The sequence below is a fragment of the Globicephala melas genome, chromosome 15 (assembly GCF_963455315.2).
Source record: "Globicephala melas chromosome 15, mGloMel1.2, whole genome shotgun sequence".
NCBI lineage: Eukaryota > Metazoa > Chordata > Mammalia > Artiodactyla > Delphinidae > Globicephala > Globicephala melas.
The window spans coordinates 56897643-56912403 of NC_083328.1; the positions used below are offsets into that span (position 1 = coordinate 56897643).

The 14761-nt window shown below is 59.2% G+C and overlaps 1 protein-coding gene across 4 annotated transcripts; it reads left to right on the forward strand.

Moving 5' to 3' along the window:
• The first annotated feature begins 5261 nt into the window (after positions 1-5261).
• SLC4A11 (solute carrier family 4 member 11) lies at positions 5262-14759 on the forward strand. Of its 4 annotated transcripts, XM_060284570.2 has the most exons (19): positions 5262-5464; positions 7774-7926; positions 8063-8109; positions 8389-8620; positions 8700-8784; positions 9019-9142; positions 10789-11004; positions 11081-11174; positions 11274-11399; positions 11479-11592; positions 11683-11815; positions 12082-12155; positions 12590-12854; positions 12930-13036; positions 13129-13297; positions 13388-13561; positions 13774-13969; positions 14054-14223; positions 14352-14759. In XM_060284570.2, the coding sequence occupies exons 1-19, from the start codon at positions 5353-5355 to the stop codon at positions 14413-14415; spliced, it is 2655 nt and encodes an 884-aa protein (XP_060140553.1). In that variant the 5' UTR covers positions 5262-5352; the 3' UTR covers positions 14416-14759. The 4 variants fall into 4 exon arrangements, with proteins under 4 accessions (XP_060140553.1, XP_030703384.1, XP_060140552.1 ...); XM_030847524.3 differs by having other exon boundaries at positions 8063-8620; XM_060284569.2 differs by lacking the exon at positions 7774-7926.
• The last annotated feature ends 2 nt before the right edge of the window (positions 14760-14761 follow it).

Consider the following 14761-nt stretch of genomic DNA (forward strand, 5'->3'; position numbering starts at 1 on the left):
TCATCTGGGCGGCTTCATGGCTTGAAAGCCTCCAGGAACTGTACATGGAGGTGTTGGTCATGTGTTCAATATGTCATGGATTTATTGAGCACCTACTACACCAGTGCTGCGCTGGTGAAAGACACCATAGCCTTGCTCTCAGGGAGATCCCAGTCTAGCCTGGGAGACAGCCCAGGCAGTAAAGTAAGAAGGCTGTGCTGCAGAGTTAGGGGACATGGGGATCTGTGATGGAAGAAAACAGGAACTACTTTAGATGGTGTGACCAGGGAAGGCCTCTCTGAGAGCTGAAGGATGAACTGAGCCACAATAAGAGCTGTGGACACACCTTCCAGTACTCAGACTCTCCAGGCCTGGAGGCAGGTGGGGGCCGGTTGTGTTGTAGGAACTGTTGGCAGCCACATGGCTGGAACAGTTCTCCCCTGGGAGCAGGAGGTCTGGGATGAGATGGGAAATAGGCAGGTGCCAGGTTGTGCAGCACCCCCTACCCCACACCCCTACTCCCCTAGGCCACAGCAGGGAGTTTGCTTTTATTTTTTTCCTAAATGCCATAGGAAGCCATTGGAGGTGGAGAATGGATGATGGGTGGGGGCAAGTCAGAGGGCCAGATGATGGACCAGGCTGGGGATGCAAGTGGGCAGAACTGAGCTCTATTTTGAAGGTAAACCCAACAAAATTTACTCATGAATCAGATGTGAATGAGTCGGGGGGACTCCCAGGTCCAGAGCAGCCAGGTGGATGGTGGCGGATAGTGGACTCGGGAGCTCTATTTTGCCTGAATATCATCTGAATTCCCTATTAGCCATCCAGGTAGCGGGGAGGGTGTAAGTAGGCTATGTCATGTTGAAGTCAGGAGCTCAGCGACAGGTGTCATGAAATCTGGTGGCCAGCTGTGGCTGGTAGAGAGCCATGGATCCAGGGAAAGATCCAGGGCAGGCCAACACTCCTAGGTCCGAGGAGCTGAGAGAGAGAGAAGGAAATGTTGCAAGAAAAAAGGAGGGGTACTTCCCACGTGGTCCAGTGGGTAAGACTCCGCTCCCCTAACGCAGGGGGCCCGGGTTTGTTCCCTGGTCGGGGGCCTAGATCCCTCACGCATGCTGCACCAAAGACCTGGTGCAGCCAAAACAAATAAATATTTTTTTTAAAAAAGGAGGGATTGGTGGTGGTGGGTGCTGCTAGGGGGTGGGGGAGGGGCTGGCAGAAAGCTGAGGCAGGATGATCTTGAGAGCAGTTTCAGTGGAGTAGTGGGGACAAAAGATCGGTATGCATCGGTGGAAGAGAGGTAGGAGGGGCATGGATACAGAGAACTAGAGACAACTCTTTGGAGAAATTTGCTCTGAAGTGCAGCTGAGGAAATGGGTGGTACCTGGAGGGGGGAGTTCAAGGGAGTATTTTGGGTTTTGTTTTTTAATGAGATACTATAGAGTTACTTCTCCAGATTCTAAAATCTATAGGCATAGTGGCTAAAGGAGAAAACTCAGTTGAAAGTACTTCGGAAAGCCATTAAGCGCCTTGTGGAACCCAGAATTCAAGGTTGTGTCCACAGCCCAGTAAAGTCTGAGACTTCAAGGATGGGAATGAGAGGGAATGTGTGTGTTTATGTCCAGGTCCCTAAACCCCCTGTGTAAGGACCCACTGGGGCATGGAGGGTGGGGGGGAAGATGGGGAGTGTGGGGGGAGGGAGACCTGGAGCACCTGTATTTGCCCTCAGCCTCTGGTCCACAGAGGGCTGGTGGTGGGTGGGAGGACTAAAGGAAACAGCTTCTCACTTTGCAGCAGGGGTATGGGGGTCAGGGGCTCTCTTCAGGACAATCAGGGGAATAGAAACCACAGGGGCAGAGTGCAGGAGGCTATAGTGGGGAAGGGGTCAGAAGGGGTTGGTGTCAGTTTCCGTGAGAGTCAGGTCCATAGACCACTGCGGGAGATCTTGTCTGTGGGCTCCTGTTTCCTCAGTGAGCTCAGTCGTAAGGGCCTCAGATGAGGGAGGAGGCTGCAGTAAGGGGATGAGAGGTGTCCCCTCCATTACAGGGTGGCTTCCAGGAACAGTTGGTTTGGAATGTCCAGGTGTTTGGGAGCTGCTGATGACATGGGGAGGCAGATGTAGAAGCCTAGGCATTCTGAGATGAGAGGGGCTGAGGGCAAAATGGGTGTCTTTTCAGGGGTCCAGCCCCTGCACCTCCCACATGGAACTTTGCTTCCTGGGCAATCAGCCTGCCTGTCTTCAGCTCCTCTTCAAATCTCCATCCCCCACCCCGCTGTCTGGGGGAGTCTGTGCCATGGGCTGCGGGTCTACCTAAACGGCGACCTAGAGACGGTCCCTAGGCTGAGTTGAGGGGATACCCATGAATGGAGGTGACCCCATGTCTCCAACCAAGCTCTGCTCACCACAACCAGAGAAGCATGTGGCCAGCCCCGAGTCAGTCGTGGTCAGAGTCCCGCAGGTCTCTTCTGCAGCATCTTCTGCAGTAACAGGGAGCAGGTTGCTCAGGGCCATCCTGACCCCCAGGCCTTCATCTGCCAAGGAGGGCACCCCATGAAGCTTTGCTCCTAATGCTCTCTTATCTCGCTGGGAGGCGAAACCAGGTCAGCCTCACCCGATCTATGCATGGGGCTGCCCCAACGCACCAGGAACCCTTGGGGGCCGCAGGGAAGCCCTCGCCGTAGAGGTGGGCTCACCCCGGGCTTGCTTCACCTGCCCTCTTCCATGCCTGGGGGACAGAGGCGGAGAACTCCTTTCCAGTAGGATGTCAGATGGGGGGATTGCTGCTATTCCTCAGGCTGGCGGCCAGTGTGGAGGGGATGGGGGGTTAACACTTTGTTATGGGGAGAGTTCCTGGGTCAATCCGGTGCCTGAGGGCTGTGTGATCATTTGCTGAGAAGCCACCAAGGGTCAGACCAGGGGTTCACCGCATGGGCTGGATTTGCCTGGCCGCGCGCACCACCGCCTCCCTACACAAGGGAGCTCGCGCCCCACCCCGCACCCCTCCCCCCGAACACATACTGCTTGCAGAGGACCAGGCGCCGGAGAAGGCGCGTCCCCGGGCCGGGCTCCCTCGTGTCCGGGAAGGAAAACCGGGCGGCAGGGCCATCTTGAGAAGGAAAAAAGCCGCAAGCCAAGACCTTGACCCAAGAGAAGGCCGAGGGCGCAACGAGGCCGGGAGAGAAACCGCGAGGCGCGCTGCCAGTAAACCCGACGCCGCCGAGCCGGGAGGGCAGCGGGCTCCGCGGGGCAGGGCGTAGCCCAGAGAACGCGCGCCGGCCCGTGTAGTTAGTCGGGCCGCGCTTCCTGGAGGAGGACTAGGAGGATTTACCGCTCGAGCAGCCGGGATGAATGGAGGGGGCGGGGCCCAGGAGGGCGGGGCCCAGCAGAGGCCCCCTGCCGAGAGGAGGGGGTGAGGGGGCCCGGCCAAGAGCTTAAAGCCGACTGCAGGGAGGCCCTACCCAGACCCGCCTCACTGCTTCAACTCCGAGGGTCTCCGAGCTCACCGAGCTTCTTCCCAGAAACTTCGCAGCCCCGCTCAGTCCCTAACGCTCAGCGCGCGGGCCCGAAGAAGCCCAGTCTACGCGTTCTGGCTAAGTCGCCGCGGGCTCCCGGGAGTAGCCCGCCCGGGCTGAACAGGAGCGCGGGTGAGGGCGCGGGGCAGGCGGACGGGACCCCGCCCGGGCCGCGCTGGGGAGGACCGTTGGCGCGGCATTAGGACCCAGGCGCGGCACAGGCTTGTGTCACCGGCTCCAGCCGCCGGCCCGCCCTGGACGCCGAGGTTGCGGTCGTTCCCGCGGCACCTGGTGAGGAGCCAGGGCGTGCGCACTGGTGTGCAGCCGTCCCGCGGCTGATCACTGGGGCCATGGCCGCGGCCACCAGGCGCGTGTTCCATCTCCAGCCATGCGGTGGGTGCCTGCGGCTGGAAGGGCGTCCGGTCTCCGTCGCAGAGGCGTGCTAAGCTGGGACGCGGAGCCGTCGAGGCGCTGGGGGGAATGCGGACGCCGCCGGCCTGCACCGGCCCCCGGCGTGGTGGGCGAGAGGGTCGTGGGGGCTTCCCAACAGGGACGGGGGTGCCCGGGGTGAGTTCAGCCACGAGGGAGTGGGAGCCCGGGTGGGTACGCGGGTGGCTGGGGGAAGCCCAGGACGACTTCGTGGGCACTGCGCGCTTGACTTAACACCGTTTTGAAACTCTTTAACAGTTTTTCAGCCTACGAGGTAGCTGGTGGAGGGGTGGGGGGCTTGCAAATGGCGGGGCGGAGTTTCGGGGTCCCTAGCACCTGGAGCGCCAGGGTCTTCGCAGCCGGGCGTGCAGCCACCTCGGAAAGCCTCACTTTACGTTCTACCCGACACCTTTCCCGCCCCTGGCGCAGCGCGGCAGCCTGCCCACTCTTAGGGATCCTTGGGCCTCTGACTGTCCCCTGCGCGGCCGCAGCAGTCTCTCCGTCGCCGCTCTGACGCCCGGGGTTTATACGGCCATCTATTTACGTGCACTTGAACCGCCCCGCATGGGAGTAGCATCCCCACCCTTCCATACCATCGTCATCCTCGTCCTTTGTCCATCCCTGCAGCCTCTGGTGCTAGCTTTACTGACCCCGCCCCTCCCTTCTATGCCGCCCGGGCTCCCGCCCCGGGAGTCCGTCCGCATCCTGCCCCCCGACCCGCAGGGTCTCCGAGTCTGGAGCCGCTTTCCTCTCGTGCACGCGGCCCTTCCTGTCGCTTCCTTCCTCACACAGCGAGGCACAAACAGTCCGGACCATCCATCCGGGGCCCGGCGCTGAAAGCGCGGACAGCTCTCTTCCTCCCCCACCACCCGCCCCCGACCCCGCGGCATCTCCCAAGAGGACCAACGGCTCCGCCTCCCAGGAGAAAGTGGGTGGTGCTGAGGGCAGGAGACCGTTGCCGGGTCGCCCCAGTGTGACCCCTGGCGCGTGCGGTTGGGGGCAACTGCACGTGTGATGGGTGTTGATGGCACCAGAGACCGACGTGAGAGTGAGAGCCGAAATGTGCTGGAAGAGCCCCAGCCCAGTTACTGGGCTTGGCAGCGAAGGCTTGAGAGAGGGAGGCCGGCTTCCACAGGGAAGGTGGCCAGACGGGTCTCCTCCCTCCAGACTCCTGCAACAAGCGAATCCTTCCTTCCTTCACCGGCTACTGTTAATTACTCCTGGAGAAAACATGCTGAAAACATCTCCCTGTCTGCCTCGGTCCTTTCCCACCTGGGCAGCCCCTAGCAGATGGGCTGAAGAATAACAGGCCTGGCTTCCTCTGGCTCCTCAAGGAGCCCCTGTCTTGTACTGTCCCCTGCTCCTTTTTCTCCCAGGGTCTCTGGGAAGGGTAAGAAAGACTCAGCAGGGTTTGTGTGTGGTGGGCAGCAGATGTGCCCTGAAGACTGTCCAGGGCTGGTGCATGGAGCTGGTGACAATTCTTTGGCTTGCCTTGCAGAAAACTCTTCTATCATGTCGCAGAATGGATACTTTGAGGATGCAGGTGAGTACATTTCAGGTATGGGTGTGTGTATATAGAGAGCTCCTTGGTCAAAAGTCTCTAGGGGACCTAGTCCATCCACCTGGGTACTTATGGTCCTCTGCTGGTGCTGGGATGCCTTTGGATTCTACCCTCCAGAAGGTTGTGATGTGGTCAGAGGGGCAGCTGACACTGCCCTGGACTCTGGCAGATCTCTGGTGGTCCTGTGGTCCTGGGAGGGCAGGCTGCTCCCATCCTGCACTATGTGGACCATCTGATAGCCCATGGTTTTGCTGTTACAATGCTCTGGTTGTCTGACCAGCTTATAGGCTAAGTGTTGTGTGTGCCCACATTCCTCAGACCCCGCCCAGCCCTGTGAGGGAGAGGCTGCCATTGTCCCTCTAAAGAATTGTAACCTCTCTGCACCTCAGCTTTCCCTGCTTGCACCAGCCTAGCTCTCTCCCTCCCCTTATCTCTGGGCTGGCTCTGGGCTGCCTCTCCTGAGACCAGATTCGGGAGCTGGCCTCAGAGGGGTGTTTAGTGGGACAGTGCTTGGACACAGTGGTGATGTGCTCCTACCCAGGGTCCCCAGGGCATGGTGACTGCATGTGCCAGGCTGCTGGTGGGCAGGTTAGGTATGTGATTGGGCTGTAGGGTGGAGATAGGGCACACATGGCATCCCAGGAGCCTTGCAGGGAGCTGGTAGTGTCTGCTGGGTAGGTCCTAGATAGAGCCCAGGATAGGGGAGAAGAGGGACAGTGTGAGAGGCATGCCGGGGAATAGTGGGTGCTGGTGGGGGTGACAGAAGGGAGGTTGGGACAGTTTGGGGCTGGGGAACCAAGCATTCTAAGCAAAGTAGGTCTAGAATTGGGGAGGAAGGTGTTTTTCATGGACGTGAGCTCCATGACAAATGGGGGAATGACATCTTTTGACTTAATAGTTCTTCTCTGGGCTCTGGATGCAGTGCAGACCTGGAGTTAGGGGTCACCAGTCCATGATGGCCTTGACAGTGGAGCCCTAGTGCCTCCTACCCAGAAAGGGCCCAGGCTGAGCACAGGACATTGGGGGAACAGGGCCTGGGATGTGCAGAGGAAACCAGTGGGAGGGAGTGGAAGTGAGTCAGGGTGAGTCACTGCCTGGCAGGTGGAGGCATGCTGCTGACCCGTCCCTGTTCCTGCACAGGTGTTTTTCAGGCATTGGTGGGGTCTCAGCTACAAGGGCTCCTGGGTGAATCACAAGTGGTGGACCACAGGGGACCTATAGGACAGTGAGGAAGAGGTGTCAGCTGGGCCAAGAGTAAGGCAGGGAGGGCCCTAGGTGGACTTGCCAGAGAAGAAAGGGTCTGTCAAGCCTTGAAGAAGGCCCTCCAGGGAGGGAAGCCCTCAGCTTGGAGGACAGGAGCTGGCATGCCTGGGGTGCTGGCCGCCTGGCCTAAGGAGAGAGAGATTGAGGTGGGTGGTGTGGGACTGGGCCTGAGGGGCCAGGGGTAGCAGGTCTGGCTCAGGCTGTCATCCCAGAGGCTGTGGGGAGCCCCAGCAGGACTCAGGGCAGATTGGAACTTTTTCATGTCATCAGGAAGGCTTCCTATAGGAGGGGGCCTGTGTTGGGGGTCAGTTGCAGGAACTGAGAGGCAGACCAAAAGAAAGGGGCAGCATGTTCTGTGCTCTGGAGTCCCAAGGTACCATAACATGCCCCTCGCCCACCATGGGTGGAGGCCTGAGATGAGGCCTCCTCTGGGGTCCTGTCACCTCCGTCTCTGGCTCTGTTTGTCTGGCTCTCTTGCTTCCTGGGCCTTGTCTGATGTTGGACTAAGGTCTCTCAGCCCTGATGCTTTGCCCCACATGCCCTCCCTGTGCCAATGAGGTCCGGATACTGCAGGGCTCTGGCTTTCCTTGAGTCGTTTCTGGGGAGCCAGACAGGTCCAGGTCCCACAGCCTGGAGGTTCTGAGAAGGCAGGGGCCAGTCAGTCTTAACTACATCATTGTACCATGTGCCTGGCTCAGTGTCTGTGGAATGAACATGTTCTTTCTCTAGCTAAAGGATATGTGTGGCACAGAACAGTGCAGGGTTCCCGCTGCTGGAGAATGTTGGAGAAAACCATTGGGTGGGGGGTGCCAGCTGGCTGCCCTACTCAGGGAGCTGGGCCAGGACCAGATATTGGGCCTAGCTGAGGCTTCCTTCCTAGCCTGCTAGAGGCCTCCCTTACCACTCACCGAGATTGCACCAAGTGGGACAGCCCAGGGGCCCCCACTCCTTTGGCTTGGAGCCCCTTTGTCCTGTGTGTAGCCAGGCCCTCTTGGGGGGGTCTCTCTTGGTGGTGGTTGGGGCTCCAGGCTACCTCAAGTGTGACGCGGATGATGCCTCTGAAACCCGTGAGGAGAGCCTGGGGGATGAGGCCTTCGACACGGTCAACTCCTCCATTGTGTCTGGCGAGAGCATCCGCTTCTTTGTCAACGTCAACCTCGAGGTGCAGCCCACCCAGTCCGGTATGGGGGTTGTAGCAGGGACGGGTCGGGGGAGGCACGCAGGGGACTGGGGACTGGGCAGATACGGCCCCGCTCCACCAAGAGAGACCTGAAGGGCTGGGGCCGCCCCCTGAGCCCTCCCGCTTTCCTCCAGCAGAGAGTGAATCGCCTGGAGGCTACGGTCTCCTACACACCTCCCGCAAGGTAAGTGGCCCATTGACCGGATGGGAGACATTTGGTCCTGGGCCACTAGCTGGGGGTGGAGGTGGTTGCTTCCCTGAGAGAGCTCACACTGATGCTGGATCTCATACTAGCCCAGGGCCCGGCTGCTGGGGCCAACCTCGCTGGTCTTCTCTCTGGGAAGCGGGTGTTGGGTCCTGGTGGGCAGGGTCAGCCGGGGACCACCACAGAGGAAGGACCCAGACAGCGACAGGTCCTTCTTATTTATGGACCTGTGTGGTTCGATGTGTGGGGTCCCCACAGTACCTGAAGTTAAAGAACTTTGAGGAAGAGATCCGGGCGCACCGGGACCTAGACGGCTTCTTGGCACGGGCCAGCATCATCCTGAACGAGACAGCCACCTCCCTGGATGACGTGCTACGGGCCATGCTGTGCCGCTTAGCCCAAGACTCCCACAACACTGAGCCCGACTGCAACTTGGACCTGCTCATGGCCATGCTTTTCACTGATGCCGGGGCCCCCATGGAGGGTAAAGGTAAGGGCTGTCCCTCTGCCTGGGCGGGAGGTCAGGGAGGTGGGGCCATCTGACCCTCCTGTTCCTTCCACTCTGTCAGCAGTTCACCTACTGTCAGATACAATCCAAGGGGTCACTGCTACAGTAACGGGGGTGCAATACCAGCAGTCGTGGCTCTGCATCATGTGAGTTGCCAGGCTGCCACAACTGGCCTCCCCACGTCACCTTGGAGCCAGGCATCCAGTCCCTGTGGAGGCTGGCTCGCTGTTTGCAGGGAGAGTGAGGAATCCATCCCATTTGGTCTTTTTTTTCCTCCCTAACAGAGGTCACTGGGGTCATAGTTGGGGGCTCGGGGAGGGGGGAGCCCCAGCTCCCAAGGGTGGCAACCGTGTGCTGTGTGCCCTCTCTGTCCCTGCCAGCTGTACCTCCAAGGCTCTGCTGAAGCGGCACGTGTGCATCAGCCGCCTGGTTCGCCCGCAGAACTGGGGGGAGAATTCCTGTGAGGTGCGGTTTGTCATCCTAGTGCTGGCCCCACCCAAGATGGTGAGGAGGGGTTTTGGGTGGCTGCTGTGTTTCCCAGGAAGGAGGGTTCCAGGTTACCCTGCTCTCTTCTTGGGGGCATCTCTCCCAGTGCTGGAGGCACCACAGTCCTGGCCTCTGAAGGCCACATTCTCACCCTCTCTGTTCATCTCTGCCCTACTGGGGTTTACCTGAAGCATACTTGGCAGGTCTTCATCAAGGCCTAATTTCCCCAGAAGTTGCCCAAAAGGTTCTATTTCTTTCCTGACTGAAAAGAGATACTTTTTTTTTTTTTTTTTTTTTGCGGTACGCGGGCCTCTCACTGTTGTGGCCTCTCCCGTTGCGGAGCACAGGCTCCGGACGTGCAGGCTCAGCGGCCATGGCTCACGGGCCCAGCCGCTCCGTGGCATGTGGGATCTTCCCGGACCAGGGCACGAACCCGTGTCCCCTGCATCAGCAGGCAGACTCTCAACCACTGCGCCACCAGGGAAGCCCAAGAGATACTTTTTAAGATTATTACTATTCAAACATAGGGGCCTTTCTTTGGCCTGCCCAACCCTAACTCTATAGTTGGCTATGATTTGTTGACCAGAGATCCCCACTCCTTCCTGGGGCATTTACCCCCCGGCCAGGGGCATCTCGCGTTTGTGGGGGCTGAGACTTATACGTATATTTGGGGAATCTTCTTTTATGGAAAAGGATTTTAAAGTCATTAATAGAAAATGGCTAGGGCCCCTCCCCAGGCCTGGGAAGGGCCTTAATGCTTAAGATTCCACTGGCTTCTTGATGATTCTGCCCCTGCCTCTGGTGTAGACTCAGAGCTTCGGATGGCCCCTCCCCAGGCTTTCTCTAAGCAAAGGGGGTGCTAACGGGATCGTCCCTCCCAGGGCTTTCATGAACATGCTGTGAATCTCTCCAGATGTTACTTTGCTGGGGAGAGAGGAAGGGCATTTAGGGCAGCGGGCAGCTCATGGGTCAGAGGGAGTGACAGCTGACAAGGTGGCCAGAACAGCTGGAAGGCATAGAATCCCTAGGATTGAGTGGCTAGACTGGTGCCTTGAGACACGCCAACCATCCTGACACCTGACTCCTCCTCGGGGGAACAAGCCTGTTCTAAAGCTACCAGAAAGCACAGTGTGCACGGTGCAGCCCCGGGACTGTAGCTTTGGGCAGCACGGGGTGGGGGTGGGGGGGGTGCATGCTGCTCCCAGGGGACCTAGGATGGGGAGGTGAGACAGGCTGCTGTGGTGGAGGTTGAACATTGAGTTCATGGACGGGGCTGAGCTTGGCCAGGCAAGAGGCAGAAGGCTGGATGGGCCTGGAACACCTCTGAAAATCATAAACCAGCCGACCGTGCAAATGCCACCAGTGAAAAGTAGCTGGGTGAACATTTTTCTCCATCATCATGATTTCATTATCCACAATTACACAGATTTAATACCTGAGTTTATTAAAAAAAATACTAGGTTGATGGTAGTTCTAGTGATCTGCTGACCTGGTGGAAATCGTGGCAGGGTCCACTATGCTTGAACTTTGGGGGACTACACCCAGGTCATGGGGAGAGCACCTGCCACGTGCTTGGGAATGTCTGTCCATGAATGGCCAGGCTGGGGTTGGGCACCCTTCGCTCTACAGTGGCTACAGATGTGATTCTCTTGCCCCATCCCCAGAAAAGCACCAAGACAGCGACGGAGGTGGGACGCACGTTTGCCACGATGTTCTTAGACATCACCTTCCGCCAAAAGCTCCTGAAGACCCGCACGGAGGAGGAATTCAAGGAGGCCCTGGTACATCAGAGACAGCTGCTCACCATAATGAGCCACTGTCCGAGCATCAGCACGAAGGACTACAGCATGAGCTCCATCTGCACCCACAGACCCCCGCAGGTGCAGGGCAGAGGTGGCCTGGGCGGGCAGCACAGGGCAGGGACACAGGGCTGATGGGTACGTGTCCTCTTCCCAGCCCCTACGGCACAAGGACTTTCTCCCCATCGGGAGGGGCATCCGGGAGGACATCGCCCGCAGATTCCCTGTGTACCCGCTGGACTTCACTGATGGTAAGTGGCCCATGGCCCTCCTGGAGCTCGGCCTGTAGCTCAGGCCCCAGGCCTGTTCTGTGTCCCCAACACACCCTCCGGCCTGTCTCCCATTCCTAGGCATTATCGGGAAAAACAAAGCTGTGGGCAAATACATCACCACCACCCTGTTCCTCTACTTTGCCTGCCTCCTGCCCACGATCGCTTTTGGGTCCCTCAACGATGAGAACACGAACGGGGCCATTGGTGAGGGGTTGGAGCCTGGTGGGGCATGCCGGGTGGAGCCCAGGGCCACGGTTCCCCCCTGACCGCCCCGCTTCCTCAGATGTGCAGAAGACCATAGCTGGGCAGAGCATTGGAGGCCTCTTGTATGCACTCTTCTCCGGGCAGCCGCTGGTGGTGCTGCTGACGACTGCACCCCTGGCCCTCTACATCCACGGTGCAGTGGGGGCGGCAGCGGGGAGATGCTTCCTGAGGTCCCTGGTCCCAGCCTGGCCCTGACTGCTCACTCCTGTTCCGCCGCCTTTAGTGATCCGTGGCATCTGTGATGACTACAATCTGGACTTCAGTACCTTCTATGCATGGACAGGCCTGTGGAACAGTTTCTTCCTCGCGCTTTATGCCCTCTTCAACCTCAGCCTGGTCATGAGTCTCTTCAAGAGGTGACAGGGCCTTCCCTAAGCTTCTGGGACTCACAAGCAGGAGGGGGACCAAGGCCAGGGGCCTGGGTCAGCTTCCATGCCAGCCTCTGAGGCCCTGTTAACCCTAGAGCAGATGGGGTGCCCCCACCATATCACTGCTCCAAGGGGAAAGCCTAGGACCCTGGTCCTCTTCATGGCAGGAGGTAGGGGGCCATGCTGAGGCTCGGGGAAGCCTCCCCGCTACTAACAACTCACCCCGTCTTATGAGGCATATCCCCTGCTGGCAGGTCAACGGAGGAGATCATTGCTTTGTTCATTTCCATCACATTCGTGCTGGATGCTGTCAAGGGCATGGTCAAAAGTGAGTGTATTGCCGGCGGCCACCTGCTGTAGGGGAAGCTGAGTTGAGATGGGGGGCTATGGACTGTGCCCAGAGCAACCAAGAAGCATGTAAGCGCTAAGGTTGCTTCCATGGCCCAGGGTGCTCTGGGAGCCTTGACTGGCAAAGAGCAGCAGGCCCACGTGCTAGAGGGTGACAGAGCTGCCCTAGGCAGGATCAGAGGCCCTGGGCCAAGCAGGATTTGCTGTCAGAAATGGACAAGGGCAGGGTGTGGGGTGGTGGGTAGACAGGCAGGTCAAGGGGTCCTGGCTGACAGAAGGCCAGCTCTCTCCCCTCCTCCCCCCAGAATCCCTTCCTCCCCTCGGGGCTCCTTCACCCCCACATCCAGGAGGAAGCTGCTGGGCCCCAGGCTCCCAGAGCCCAGATGGCTGAGTCCTGTTGGCCTGTGTCCACAGTCTTCCAGAAGTACTACTGTGGCCACAACCACGGGAACTACTACGAAGCTAGGTCTTCCCCGGTGAGCCTGCTGGGCCTCAGCCCCAGCCTCAACAGCAGCCTCCACGCTGCCCTCAACACCAGCCTCCTGGCCGGCCCACCAGAGCTGACTTCAGTGGGCAGCCAGGGCCCCGAGGCCCTGGCCCGGGACACAGCTGTGCTCAGCCTCCTCATCATGTTGGGGACACTCTGGCTGGGCTACACCCTCTACCAGTTCAAGAAGAGGTGAGGGGTGCCCATTCAGGGTGAGGGAAAGGGAGCACAAGCTGCAGGCCACGCTGACACCCACCTGCCTCCTAGCCCCTACCTGCACCCCTACATGCGTGAGATCCTGTCAGACTGTGCCTTGCCCATCTCAGTGCTTACCTTCTCCCTCATCTCTTCCTACGGCTTCCAGGAGATTAAGAGTGAGTTGGGACTAGGCGTGGGGTGTGGTGGGGTGTGGTGGGTTGCTCTGTGGGGGAGGAAGGCTTGAGCAGGGGCCTGTACCTGGCTGCAGTGAGCAAGTTCCGCTACAACCCAAGCAAGAGCCTGTTCGAGATGGCCGAGATGCACTCACTATCCCTGGTGGCCGTCAGCGGCGCCATGGGCCTCGGCTTCCTCCTCTCCATGCTCTTCTTCATCGAGCAGAACCTGGTGGCTGCCTTGGCTAATGCCCCGGAGAACAGGTTCGCAGGGCTGGGGAGGGAGGGGTAAGCGTGTGTCCAGCCCTCCAGGGGCCATGGGGCTTTGTCCACATGTGACCCTGCCTGCTGCAGGCTGGTAAAGGGCACTGCCTACCACTGGGACCTCCTGCTCATCGCCATCATCAACACCGGGCTGTCTCTGTTTGGGCTGCCCTGGATCCACGCTGCCTACCCCCACTCCCCGTTGCACGTGCGGGCACTAGCTTTGGTGGAGGAGCGTGTGGAGAATGGGCACATTTACGAGACGTGAGTGTGAAAGTGGCCCCTTGAGACGTAAGGCCAGAGTCACGTGGACTCTGAGGTGGGGGGTAGCCCTGGGCCACATATGACCTAAGGAAGGATATGGTTCAGGGGATAAGGGCCCAGAAGTAACAGAGCCCAGGAAGCACATGTGACCTGGGATGGACACGGCCCTGCGGACCAGGCCAGAGGTGACCCAGTGCACTGGAACCTCGCAGGATTGTGAGTGTGAAGGAGACGCGGTTGACCTCCCTGGGCGCCAGCATCCTGGTGGGCTTCTCCCTCCTGCTGCTGCCCTTCCCGCTACAGTGGATCCCCAAGCCTGTGCTCTACGGCCTCTTTCTCTACATCGCGCTCACCTCCATCGACGGCAGCCAGCTGTTTGCACGCATGGTCCTGCTGCTCAAGGACCAAGTGAGTGTCTGGCCCTGAGAGTGAGGGGTGGGGGTGGGGGATATGGCTGCAGACCTGCCCACACCTGGTCCCTGCCACCCACAGACCTCGTACCCACCCACCCACTACATCCGGAGGGTGCCCCAGAGGAAGATCCACTACTTCACAGGCCTGCAGGTCCTGCAGCTGCTGCTGCTCTGTGCCTTTGGCATGAGCACCCTGCCCTACATGAAGATGATCTTTCCCCTCATCATGATCGCCATGATCCCCATCCGGTACGGGAGGGTGGCCAGCAGGCAGGAGGGACTCGGCTGGGCGGGAGACGGTGGGCTGGAATGGCTACCCTCAGCCTGTTCCTCCCTGACCCAATGCTTATCCTCCTGCCTGTTCCCCCTCCCCTCAGCTACAACCTGCTGCCCCAAATCATTGAAGCCAAGTACCTGGACGCCATGGACGCTGAGCACTGAGGTCCTGACTACCAGGCCCTGGCCACACCCCATTCGCCCATCCCTCTGGGTCTTCCCAGGCTGGCTCTGTGGCTGTGTGTGGGTATCTTGGGGTGCTGCTCTGTACTGCACCCCCTCACAGCTGTCCCAACTGGCCTAGGGAGTCTGGGCATTGAGGGGGCTCCAAGGTGTGTGTCTGCTCCTCTTCCCATTAGCCTTTTGCTTTGGGTCCGGAACTCTGCTCAGGGCAGCTTCTGCCCAGGGTGGGACTAAGCAGGACGGATTTTCTTTTGATAAAAGAGCCTGAAAGAGAAACCATTTCCTTGATTGTGTAAGGAACTTGCTGTATGCACATTAGAGAATAAAG

Bases quoted from the DNA above. Each gene is read 5' to 3' on its own strand.
- SLC4A11 (XM_030847524.3), top strand. From the start codon at position 5,353: ATGTGCCCTGAAGACTGTCCAGGGCTGGTGCATGGAGCTGGTGACAAT. The intron at 5,465-7,773 runs GTGAGTACATTT...TTGGGGCTCCAG, and splicing joins TGGATACTTTGAGGATGCAG to GCTACCTCAAGTGTGACGCG. The intron at 8,621-8,699 runs GTAAGGGCTGTC...CCACTCTGTCAG, and splicing joins GGCCCCCATGGAGGGTAAAG to CAGTTCACCTACTGTCAGAT.